General features: G+C 38.2%; 1 protein-coding gene across 1 annotated transcript in view; it reads left to right on the forward strand.

Moving 5' to 3' along the window:
* LOC131239855 (quinolinate synthase, chloroplastic) overlaps positions 1-9,381 on the forward strand; it is a 72,406-nt gene extending 63,025 nt beyond the window's left edge. The window contains exons 6-7 of the mRNA XM_058237743.1: positions 8,883-9,044; positions 9,128-9,381. Coding sequence (XP_058093726.1) covers positions 8,883-9,044; positions 9,128-9,175 — 210 coding nt within the window. The 3' untranslated portion in view covers positions 9,176-9,381. The remainder of the gene's footprint in view (positions 1-8,882; positions 9,045-9,127) is intronic.
* The last annotated feature ends 4,532 nt before the right edge of the window (positions 9,382-13,913 follow it).

The following is a 13,913-nucleotide window of genomic DNA, read 5'->3' on the forward strand; positions in this document are numbered from 1 at the left end:
CATGGTGATCAGAATATATGCGATCTCTTTAGTATCAACATCTTTCCCACTACCTTCTATGCTACTTCATTATTGATCACAATCTATAACACATTCCTCTCTCCAATCCCATCCACCATCTTATCCATTAGGGAGAAGATATAATCACCATTTTTTGTTGCATCTGATGCATCGATTAATTTGTGGAACATCGTTCTCAAGTGGCAATACACCATGAAGTTGACCCTACAATATTAAGTGATTCGTTTTTAACCCTTATAAAAAGAAAACTGGTTCTTGAACCTCTTTCACGCTCATGTCATGTCGAGGTACGAATACGAGCAATGCCATCGCCTACTTGAAGTATGGTGTTGGTATTCACAATCGTGACTTCTCTATTATATTGTTCAATCGTCTGGTTAGACTTGGGCCGATCCAGCCATCGCATGTAATTGTGCATCCTCCTTCACATCCACATCTTGTTCCTTAACACGCCATGCTGACAGGATCGTTGGCACTACTGTCGAGTGGTCCATTTAGAAGCATTGTTCTGTTTCTGTTTTGTTCCCTTTGTTGTGGTCTTTTGCTTTCTATTATTTTTGTATTCTTTTCCTTCCAGCTTGCTAGGTGTTCTTCTTGATACAATCATTATCACTCTTCAAAAAAAAATAAAAAATAAATTAAATAAAAAATAAATAAAATACCAAACCAACTTATTAATTCAAATAAATGACATGGTTATGTGCCTCTAATGTTCACACAACATAATCAAGCATTAGAACTAGAAATAGGGGAAAATATTGTTTTTTTACTTTTTCATTTACAATAGAAATAATTTTGAAAATTAAAAAAAAATACTAAACCAAGTAATTAATTCAAATAAACCACAAAGTTTATGTGTCTCTAATATTTACACATCACAATCAAGCGTTATAACTAGAAATTGAAATAAAAATAGCATAAATACTTCTTTTCTCAATTTTTTGGAAAAGAAATATCGACGATACTTGGTAATATTATTGATAGTAGTGATACTTTGAGAAGAATTCCTTAAAAAAGTTTCGTGGTATCGCAATACCATCGATAATATCCCCTGATTCCAGCAATAATATCCCTAATAGCAACAATACCATTGATAATATCCCCCGATTCCAGCAATAATATCCCTAATACCAAGGAAACATCTATAAATAGGTGAAAATTGACAAAAATGACCTAAGTAATCTCCATTTTTTGAGCTTTGTTGGGAATTTTGTTCTTAATGTGATTTTGATCACTCTTGGTTATTATTGAATCAAAATTTGGATTTGAGGAGAGATCTCGACTTGTAACGAAGGCGGTCATTTCTTTTCTTTTTTCTTTTTTCAAATGTTAGCATGTATTGCAATGGAAATCCATATCTATGCATAATTCTCATGCATTAACATGGATTTGTGGTGAAAAAAATTAACATTTTAAGTGAAAAATGGGGAAATTTGGGGAAATCCTAAGTTTTCCGTTCTCATATTAGAAAATGTGTTCTTCACCCCTAGTTAATGTGGAAATTTTATATATTAACAAGTTTCAGCCAATCTATTGATTTGCTATAAATTTTTATATTTATTTTATACTCTTTTTTTTCGATGACATAGTTTAGCCTTTATAAAATGGAAACTTATTATGTTATGTATAGTTGTCTTTCGCAATATTTTGATATCTACGTGTGTAAACTTGTGTCTTCTACCATCTCTTGAAGTTTCACTAAAACATTCTACATTTCCCTAACGTTTTCCCAATGTTTCCCTCAAAGCGATATTTTTCCAAGCATCGGTGATAACGTTGACAATACCGACTCATGTTTCTGTATCCCCTATCATTGATACATGTAATGATAATGATACTTTGAACACTGTCGAGGAGTTTATTGTTAGTCGTGGGAGTGTGCCTCATGATGAGAAGGATAAGCTATATTGTACTCACTTTAGGCACCCCCATCATATTAGCTAAATGTTGGGATCTGGTTGGAAAGTGGAATCCTGAAGAAGTAAATGTGATGTGGAATGAGATGGTTAAGTGCATTAATAAAGTGGCAAAAGATGTTTTAGGAGTATCTAGTGAAAATAACCAATCATATTAGGAATCTTGGTGGTGGAATGATGATGTATCTAAAAAGATATTCATGAAAATGTTCATGTTTCAAAGCCTAAGAAGGTACTAAAAACGATGAAAATTTTGAACACTATAGAAATGCCAAAAAGATTGGCAAGTAGTAAGTGAGGCCAAACATAGGGCTTATGATTATCTTTACAATAAATTGAGAACAAGAGAAGGTGAGAAAGATGTCATCAAACTTGCAGAAAGTGAGAGAAAAGAAGGGTAGGGGCCTAGATCATGTTTGATGTATTAAGAGTGATAACCAGAGGATACTAGTAAAGGACAACGAGATCAATGAAAGGTGGAGAAGCTATTTTCAGAACTCGTTAAATGACAACCATTTTAAGAGCATAGGGATAGAAGGAACCATAAATTCAAATGATGTTGGAGTCAATAGATACTTTTGTAGGGTTTGGATATTTGAAACGAAAGAAGCTTTGAGAAAGATGAAAACAAGAAAGGTCTTCAGACTGGATGGCATACCAATAGACGCTTGGAAGTGTATAGGAGACATTGAGTTATTTTGGTTGAAGTTCAACGAGATTGAAAGATTAAAGAAAATGTCAGATGAATGGAAGAAAATTTCCATGGTACCTATTTATAAGAATAAAGGAGACATATAGAGCAATAACTATCATGGGATTAAACTTATGAGTCATGCTAAGAAACTTTGGGAGAGGTGGTTGAGCAAAGACCAAGACATGAGATGAATGCGTTGAAAAATCAAATTGGTTTCATCTCTGGGAGGTCTACCATTAAAGCTATTTTGTACTTACAATTGATGGACAAACATACGATGAGGAAGGATCTACATAATCTTTATTGACTTAGAGAAAGCATATGATAGGTTCTTTAGAGAGTTAATCTAGTGGGTGTTGGGCAAGAAAGGAGTTTCAAGAGGATATATTGACATGATTAAGGATATGTATGAGGGAGCGGTAACAAATGTGAGGATCACTACTGGAGAGAAGTGAATTCTTAATTTTCGTAGGCATGCACCAGGGGTCGACATTGAGCTTGTTTCATTTCGCATTGGTTATGGATGAGTTAACGAGTCATTTGCAGGAAAAGATCCCATGGTATATGTTGTTTGCAGATGACAGTTTTGATTGACAACACGAGGGAGGGCATAAACACAAATTTATGGAAGGTTGCTTTAGAATCTAAAGGATTTAAAATTAGTCGAACTAAAACAAAGTACGTGGATTGCAATTTTAGTAGCAATAAGAGTAGAAGTAATCGTTGACCAAGAAGTTTTGAAAAATGACTAGTTTCAATAGCTTGAGAATAATTCACAAGGGTGGAGAGATTTGAGAAGAATATTTACCCATAGAATTCAAGCTAGGTGGAAGAAATGTAGATGTGCCTATGGAGTTTTATGTGATTTCCATGTTGCACTCAAACGGAAAGGGAAATTTTATAGGATATCTAGAAGACTAGCCGTGCTTTATGGGACAAAATGTTGAGCAACTAAGGAACAACATGTTCATAGGATGGAAGTAGCTAAAATGAGTATGTTGAGATGGATGAGTAGCAAGATGAGGAAGGATAGAAGTAGAAATGAATGCATTCAAGGGAACTTAGGATTAACACCAATAGGTAGTAAGATGAGGGAAAGTAGAATTTGATGGTTTGGTCATGTGCAATGGAGACCAAGAACTGTGCCGGTTAGGAATGAGTTGGTGCAAGTTGACGCTCTAAAAGAGCAAGGAAAAGTCCCAAAAGGACGTGAATATGTATTAAGAAAAGACTTGATGATCTATTGTCAAACTGAAGGTATGGCCCTTGATCAAGGTGCTCCAAAACGATAACGGTGGTCGTAACGGCCACCACTGTTACCATTATGATACGGGCCATAACGGCCATTACGGCCCTTTTTTTATTTTTTGAAAAAACTGTTATAAGACTGTTACGGGGCCGTTATAGTCCGTTACAGCCTTTTTTTTTTTTCTGTAATGGCCATTTTGACCCCGTAACGCGTAACAATTATGACCGTTACCGTTACGGCCGTTACATAACCGACTTTGAATACCTTGCCCTTGATAGAGTGGAATGGTAGAACAGGATTCATGTTTAGCCGATCCCAATTAATTTTGTTAAGGGTTAATCTTAGATGATGATGATTGCAAGAGGGAAAATGTTCTTCTACCTCTCACCTATTAGCAAATTTTGTGTCGTACCATTTTGTTTCGCCTTCTTTTAAAACTTCCCTTCCTTCCATCTCATCTTTTTCTATTCCGTCCAACGTCACAGATGCCCTGGCTGATCCTAGTTGGAAACCTGCAATCATCGGCAACATGCTTATTCTTTAGAAATAGGGCACATCAGATACTGTTAATACTCCTGCTGATAGACTTGTTGTGGGATGTAAATGGGTATCCACCTACAAGCATAATCCAGATTGGTCTATTGCTCAATACAAGGTCTGTCTTGTTGCAAAGGGGTTCACTTAATAATTTGGGGTGATTATCAAGAGATCTTTGCCTATGTTGATAAGTTGAATTCTGTGTGTTTTTCTATTTGTAGCTTCTCATAGATGTCGGTCTCTTGATCAGCTTGATGTGAAGAAGACCTTTATTCACAGCGATCTTCATGAGGAAGCTCAGAAACTTTGTTTCTCAGATTGGATTCTGCAGAGGTGTGTGCAATCATTCAGTTTTTATTAAAGACGCTAGTCAATCTTTCGTTGTCTTTAGTCGTCTACGTTGATGATATTGTTCTCACTGATAATTGTGAAAGAAAGATTTCCAATGTGAAGCAGTTATTGTTCAAATCCTTTTAGATTAAAGATTTGGCCTTGGTCAAATACTTCCTTGGGTTGAGGTTACCCAATTGAAGCGAGGTACATTATCTCTTGGAGGAAATGTGCTCTGTGTTTACTTCATGAGATAGGGATACTGGGTGCTCGACTGTCATCTACGCCAATTGAGGTTAAGCATTGTCTTCATCATGCCAAGTCAACAGCCCTCAATCACCCTAGCATGTACCGGCACTTAGTTGGGATGTTGATTTACCTTACTTCACCCGACATTGTGTGTACTGTGAGCTTGGTCAGTCAGTTCATGGAAGCTCCTTGCTCTCACCATTTAGATGTCCTACAAAGAATCCTTTGTTACTTAAAATCAACTGCAGGCAAAAGGGCTCTTGTTTGCCGATCATGATCACCTTGGCGCTCAAGCATATTGTGATGCAGACTTGGCTGGGTCTTCTCATGATCATCGTTCCACTTCTGGGTACTGCATGTTTGTTGGGGGCAACCTCGTTTTGTGGAAAAGTAAGAAACAAAACACAGTTGCTCGTATGTCAACCAAGGTTATTTGGCTCCAATCTCTTCTTTGCAACATGTGCATATCTGTTTCTACTCTGATTCTGTTGTATTGTGACAATTAGATAGCTATTCGCATTGCATCCAATCCAGTCTTTAATGAAAGAACGAAGCACATGAAGTTTATTATCATTTTATTCGTGAGGAAATAGCCAACTCTTTGATTCTTCATTCTCGCCATGTTCGAACCAATGATCCGCTCACAGATCTTCTTACAAAGGCTATTCATCCTTCTCCCTTCAAGCTATTATGGGCAAGTTGAGTATGTGCAACATTTTTGCTCTAGCTCAAGGATGAGTGTAGGAGAGTAGAGTGCGTACATATTTATGTGCCTCTGATTGTGTGGGGTTTTAGATATCTATGAAGTCTTGTTTATAAGGGTGTATATGCATATATGACGTACTTCTTCCTCAGGACACCATTCCTTTATGTTCATTAGGGTTAATAAAATATCTTTAGGGTGTGACAGGAGAGATTCTTCTCTATAGAACCCTTTCTCCAAAGTTTTGTTTTCTTCTTATATCTTCTTCTTTCTTCTCCACCATGTGATCAGTTGCACTTATGTTTAGACACTGCCTAGCTTTCATATCTGAATATGTTGCCACTTTGCTTCATGCCGAGTACGACTATAATTCCCTCCTGAATGATGTTTAGATATAGGAGAAACCCAAAATAAACATGTTTCTTTTGTTTCCTTCATTTGTGTAAAGGGTTAAGTTATATATGTCAGGGTGGCAATGGATCTAGGCAGCCCACCAGACCTAGTGAGCTTGATCTGGCTTTGGTCCGGGCTTGGACGTGTCAAGTAGGCTTGTGGGTCGGTCTTAGGCTTTGTATGCAAGGCCTGATCAATATTTGCATTGGGCTCGGGCTCGGGCTCGGGCTCAGGCTCAGGCTCAAGTCATTTTACCCTGGCCCTAAATCCACTACCCGATGGGGGCATCACACACGCACGCACACGCACGCCACCCCTCTACGCACGAAGGAGGGCCCCACCGTCGATCTGGATAGATGACGACGTTCAAGGAGGGCCCCCTAGCTATAAGACGGAGTTTTGGTTCCTTGGAGTGGGCCCGAGAATCAAGTAAAGCCCATCATGGGATCTCATGATTGGGGCCCACTAATCGGATTAAGTTCATATTTTAGGTTTTGATTATTTATGTTATTTAAAATATCATGAACGCTTTAGATTTCTTTTGTTAGTTTTTGTTTTGGTTTACTTCATCGCTAAGTAATTGGTTGCGCACATGGCGCAAGTTTTGGGTATAAGAATTTTCCTACAAATAGGCACCCTTTGTAGTTCTTTTGATTCATTGAAGTTTAATAAAAATTCCTGCAAGTTTTTTTCTACTCTCTGAGTTTCTGAGTTGTGAAAATTTTCAAGTGGGTGCGAAGCCCTCCCTTTTCGAAGAGCTAACTACCGTGGTGCGAAGCCACATTTATTCCCATCCTCCCCTACCCTCTTCCATTCATACATCTCACCTTCTACAGCCATCCTCGCATCGAATCCATCAGTTTTGTAGCGGATCTTCTCCCTACAGCTAGTTTCCAGAATCTGATCCTGCAGGAGGGCTGAAACTTCGGCGGATCACCGTGCACAGCCCGTAGCTCAGATCGCCTTGAAACTTTGGGGGTTTGGAGCTCACCCCTGGCCGACTAGGGCCAAGGAATCGGTTTCCGGGTGTGGGACCCGCTCGCACGTGCGGCCAAGCTAGTGCGCACGTGTGCCAGGCCCTGGCCTACTATCCGCTCGCGAGATTTGTCTCCCGGTTCAGGTTTTCTCTTATTTTTCCCTTTTCATACCTATTTTCATTAACCCTAACCCTAGATTGCATCACCCTTAATTTATTTGCCCTTTTTTTCACCCTAGGGTTCCTTGAGTTGAAATTAGTGAATCGCTTGGATTGAGGATTAATTACTGTGCATGTGTGGATAATTATTTCTTATCTCATCGTTTGGTTCATAATTGTTATTGATCCAGCCCTAACATGTGTAGGCCTGGACCCGCATAAATTCCCCTTAATTGAATGTTTGGACTTTCACGTGGGATATGGAATTTGTGTAATTGTTTCTAAACTAACGTCATCTTAAGCCTGAAATCTCGCACATCATATTTGAATTTCATGTCCTGCATCACTACCTCCCTTTTCTGAATGACAATGGTAGCAAGTTTGTGATTTCTAGCAGCCTATTCCCGAACTCCAGTAAGCTCTCTCCAAGTTGATTGGGTCATATCAGATGATACTAAAAACAATGTTCCATTGACTCAAATTCAGTTTGTTGTCAGGTTGGGTGACTTCTGTATGATGTGTGATTCAGACACTCATTGGGTACTGTATATAAAGATTTTTAAGCTTTCTTTTATTTACTTATATTTTGGTATGGAACTGAATCTAAATTTGGACCTGAACCAAGTCTGGACCTGATTCTATACCCAATTCCAAATTGAAACCCCATACTGAATGCTAATTTATTATCAAAACTACACCTTGCAAGACCTGACGAGATACCCAAATCCGATCAGATCTAGGTCCAGTATCTTATATGTGGTAACTATATTGGAAATGCAACAAGACCCAATCCCATTCTCTTAGTTCAGAAATAGGTGCACCAGTATCTAACCCAAAGCCAGCCCCTTTTTTAGGGGTGGCAGAGGATGAGAGGGTTGATTATTTGATCAATGATATGCATTGGAGAACTAATGGCCATGGATGAATCAAGAAATGTAATGGATCCAGTTCTCTTACTGAAACACAGAGGTTGCCATTTCTACTTAGAATAGGGAGCTAGCTTTGAGGGCAAATGCTACCTTGCCCGTGGCAAGAGTGGGGAAGAAATACTTGTGTTGGGTTGGGAATGCTTTCCCAGTTGCTTGATGTGGGTTTTTTCAATTTCATTTTCAAGTAATGACTTGTATTTAAACCTTTTTGAGATTTTAATAAAATCTTATCATCATTTAAAAAGGCATTCTAGTTTGATGCCCCATCTCGTTTCTTATTGTTCAATGTTTTAAAGTTGTACCAAGCTGATGACGTGTACAAGTAATGACAGTTGTTGTTTTGCAGTGGCAAAATTTGTATTGAGATTTTCATAATGCATATATCTTTGTATTTCGTTTGCCGTCTTACATTTATTTTTGAGTTCTTGTCTGATCTCATTGTCCAGACTTTTTGGCTAAATTATGGAAGGTTATTTATTCTCTATTTCCTTTTGTCCACTTCTTCAGTAACTTTGGCCATTTCACCATCCAAACACCCATTAACAGGGTTGACTATAGCTTGTGATTGATACTTTTTCTGATAGCCTCTGAGAAACCCGTTGGCATTGTGTTCCGTCAATGGCTTAATGCAGAAAAGCCTTCTAGCTATTCCCTTGGGCAAACCATCTTATTTCACAAGTTTGGATGGGAAGCACCTCTCATTGCATGTTCTCTTGTGATGTGCAGATGAATTCGCTTAGCTCACTCCTCAGAGTTTGCCACCAACTCCCTGACAACGAAAACATCCTTGCCAACTACAAAGCAAACAAATTTAATGCATGGACCCCACGTGGGAAGCCAGTCGCTGATATTGGATGTGAACCCATTTTACACATGAGGCACTTCCAGGTAGGTTTTGTCGTCCTCTCTCAAAGACTCACTTCTGTTAACCCATGGACTGGACTGAAATGGTCTCTGTATTCCTTTTGCAGGCAACAGGAAATTTGCCAGAGAAGCTTGTAACTCAGATCCTTCATTGACCCAGCAAGGGGAAACTGCTGTCTTAACAAGCAAACCAACCTGAGAAACCTGAGCAAATTACTTGGTACTCATCAGCAAAGCTGCAAAGGAAAAATAACGAAATTTTGTTGTCTGGACCCATTTGGTTTTCTGCTTGTTACATTTTCTTTCTCAAATAATAAAATATTTAGTAAGAATGAAATAAGATTCCCATTCATTATTAAAATGGCTCGGAGATGCAGGGAAAAAAAATACAAGCAGTAAGTGATGATTGCATGGATAGCATTTCCTTGTTAATGGTTGGATTGGAAGAATCCTTGGTGTACGATTGGAAATCCTAATCATTATTTAATGATTATTTCCCAAGGCACTACGCAAACATGGATTCCATTTTTGAGGTCTTGGTTGGATAGCAGGTTGAAATCTCATGTTCCTCTCAGAATCATCACCTCATAGCTGGTGCTTGAAAATCCAAACTATGGAGAAGCATCTGATTGCTCAGTGGAGTCAACTATTTTCTTTGCTGGCCAAACAACACAAAAGGTCTCATTATTGGAAAGCCTTTTATATTCCCCTCGATTTCCATGATTTTCCTTGTATCCAAACATGCGCAAGATTATCTTCTTAAAGATTTCTTTTGAGATGTGTGTAGCTTAGAAAATTTCTTTTAAAATTTTGGCTTCATTCCAAACACCAGTTAGAAGTATTGGAACTAGGGTTTTCATTTGGTCTAAGTGAAAGTATAGCCTTTGATAGATGGGAATGGCAGATAGGATCCATGTTGCTGACCCCAAGTAGCTAGGATAAAGCTTTAAGATCTTATCATGATATTCCCCCTTCTGTGTATCTTTTTTTATTATTCTTATATATGTGTGTGTGTGTGTGTGTGTGTGAGAGAGAGTAATGCTCACACACAACTAGTTGGACGGTCCAACTAGTTGCCAATTTGAGTGCTAATTAATGCTAATAAATAATGACTAGGAGGAAATTATTTTGAAGAGTAAACGAGTTATTAGCCTGAGTGGGCCCACCATAGCATTAATTAGAAATCCACTCCAACCATTAGGCGAGTCACACCTTGTTAGACCTAGATACCGGAAATAATCCCCATCCATAGGTTAGGTGGACCACACAATTGGAAATAGTATACAATGAAAGCTCACTCTCCAAACGGTTTCCCTTGGTATACCCTAGTTGAATCATATATGGGCCTGATTTTTTGGAGTCAAGACTAAAGTTTTATGTGTTATCTAATGGTTGGAGTGGATTTCACATAATCATCATGGTGGGCCCTATAAAAATTAAGGGTGGGCGTAACTCTCCAAATCATTTCCCTTGGTATAGTTCACTTGAGTCACGGATCAGCTTTCTTTTTTAGCTCATGGACTATCATGGGATTATACATGTAATGATCGGAGTAGATCACACATACATATCAATATATATCCCATAAAAAATCAAGGTTAAGTGTATATCTGCAATATGTAAATTCATCCCTAAGTTACCGTAAAAGTGATACGTTTCCATGAGAAATAGCCGTTTAGTTTAATCAGTTGGGCTATAATACTATTAAGCGTATGATAAATTTTAAAGTATTAAGTGCGTATAAAATCCAACCCTTTCAACAATTTAGCCCCAACATGAGGATCATTCATTACAATGATTGTTAGTATTTACCTATCAAGTGGTCCACACCATATAAAACAATAAGTATACGTTGGTAACCGATGACCATACAACTGGATATTAAGGAGTTATGGAAAAAGGTGATTCTTATGATGGTCAACCTATTAGAGGGTTTAAATGTCATATAAACATAAAAGGTTGGAAGTTACTAGTGGTTGAACCTTGATATATAGTCCAAACCATTGGATATGAAACTTAAAAAAATGGGACTCGGATTCAGCAGTGTCCATTAATGCCGCACCAGAGGTGCTTTGTGGCCCATTATAATGCATGTGTTTTGTCCACGCGGTCCATCCAATTTTCCATATCATAGTGGGACATGATCCTAAAAATGAACCAGATCTAGACTCCAAGTGGACCACACCATAAGAAATTAGAGGTGGGCATCAGTCCGAGTTGACTCGGATTGGGCCCAACCCGACCAGATCCGAAATCTCACTAACCTTACCTGAACTCGACCCGATTCGGTACCAAGTTAGGGGCAACTGACTTAGTTCAATCCGATATTTACATTACTTAACCCGATCCGAGTCCGACTCGGTTAGGAAAACTGAGTCGGATCGGCTCAGATTTACTTTCCACAAATTGCCTTGAAATGTGTGCCATCTTTAGTAAAAAGATGGGGTATCTATTTAATCCACACCATCCGTCTTCTTTGGCAGATCTCAACTCTGTTTACAAGCAGGAACTGAAGCGGGATCTATCGTAACGATCTCAGCTATGTTTTTATTTTTTATTTTATTTTTGGATTTTTTAATGAATTTTGGATTTTGGATTGGTTTTTGTCAGAATTCGGTTTATGGGTCATGTTTGGAATTTCAGGTTGCTATCGAATTTTGCCTTTTCCTTTTCGATCATATCTGTTCCAACCGGGATAACCACTCTTTACAACACTGGCTTGACGTTTGGGGGACCCGTCGCCACAACATATGGGTGGTTCATCGCCGGAGCCTTTACCATGATCGTGGGGCTGTCAATGGCTGAGATTTGCTCTTCTTACCCCACATTGGGCGGACTCTACTACTGGAGTGCCCGGCTCGCGGGGAAGGATTGGGCCCCCTTTGCTTCATGGTTGACAGGATGGTAATTGTTTTGATGTCTTTTGCTATCATTTTTTGACGTCAAACTGCCAATTTGCTAATTGGGCTTTCACTTCTTTTCGGGTTTTTTCTCACCGTTATGTTATTCATGTGCAAATAAATCGATTATGTATAAATGTAAATTTTTAACTGAAATTTCTAGTAGTGAAATGGGATATTTTTGCTGATGGAGATGCTTAAGCTCCAATGGTTAAGGTAGCTCCAAACATAATAAGCTTGAAATGATTTTGATAATAGTGTGTTTTGATGCTTCATTGACTAATTTTCAGTAAAATGGAGTTGAGGGACTTTTAATTCGTAAGGTCGGTCCAGGTCTGTTCGGTTCGGTTCGGGTATCCGGGTCGGATCGGTCCGGATAGAGGTCTAACCGGACCCGACTCGAAAAAATATTGGATCTGGAAATCCCAACTCAATCAGGCCCGATCTAGGCCATCGGTTCTGTTCAGAACGGACCGGATCGGGTTGGATTGGGTCGGATCAGGTCGGATCCGCCGGATCGGGTTAGTTCTGCCCACCTCTATAAGAAATAGTATTGATTGATAGCTCAGCATTGAAAACTTTATAAGGCTCACTACAGTGTTTATTTTCCATCTAACCTGCTGATTAGGTCTCAAAACCCTGGATGAAAGGAAACACAAACATCGGCTTAATTTTAGAGGATAAATACAAAAGAGAAGAAGGCCCATACATCATGGTGATCCACTTATGCTTTAGATTTGCCTCGCTTTGGTTCATGCCTTAAAATAATACAACAAAATGGATGATCGGCTTGGATAAAATCCAAAGATCATGGTGGTTCCCACATAGCCCTCTCTAGGCAAAGGACTAACTTGATTGTTTTCATACGTATAACGGATAGAGCATTAAACAAGAAAAAAAAAATTAAATTAAATGAAGAGAGAGAAAGGAAGAGGAGAAATATTTATAAAGAAAATGGGATGACTAAAGAAGATGTACACATATGATATATTCGGATAATGCTCCACATATCTTGAAAATCTAATCCGTTAATTAGGTAGGGTCTCTTATAAGCATGTGAATGATAAAATATTAATTTTTTACGATAAATAGTATGATGTCATGTACAAGAAAAAGTGAGCTGTTAGAAATCTATTCCAATAGTCCAAATTCAACTTCTACATGTGGCTCTAGTGGTGATGATCATTTATTAATTTTTAGTATATAAATTTAGTGGGCCTTATTTGATGAACATGTTGGATTTATGACACACCATTCCCATCGTACTTATGTAAGACTCAATATCACGTGTCCTCGCATGTGGCGCATTACATGTTGATGAAAATAGTAATTTTTTCCATTTAATGCACAGCTAGTTGGACCAATTTGAATGGTCTAACTAGTTGTGTGTGAGCATTTCGATATATATATATATATATATATATATATATATATATATATATATATATATATATATATATATATATATATATATAGCCCACCATAGCATTAATGAGAAATCCACTCCAACCATTAGGTGAGTCACACCATGTTAGACCTAGGTACCGGAAATAATCCCCATCCTTAGGTTAGGTGGACCACACTATTGGAAATAGTGTACAATGAAAGCTCACCCTCCAAACGGTTTCCCTTAGTATACCCTAGTTGAATCATATATGGGCCTGATTTTTCGAAGTAAAGACTAAAGTTTTATGTGTTATCTAATGGTTGGAGTAGATTTCACGTAATCATCATGGTGGGCCCTATAAAAATTAAGGGTGGACGTAACTCTCCAAATCATTTCCTTTGGTATAGTTCACTTGAGTCACAGATCGGCTTTCTTTTTTAGCTCATGGACTATCATGGGATTATACATGTAATGATCGGAGTAGATCACACATACATATCAATATATATCCCATAAAAAATCAAGGTTAAGTGTACATCCGCAATCCCTAAGTTCATCCCTAAGTTACCATAAAAGTGATACGTTTCCAAGAGAAATAGTCGTTTA

The sequence above is a fragment of the Magnolia sinica genome, chromosome 3, assembly GCF_029962835.1.
Source record: "Magnolia sinica isolate HGM2019 chromosome 3, MsV1, whole genome shotgun sequence".
Classification (NCBI taxonomy): domain Eukaryota; kingdom Viridiplantae; phylum Streptophyta; class Magnoliopsida; order Magnoliales; family Magnoliaceae; genus Magnolia; species Magnolia sinica.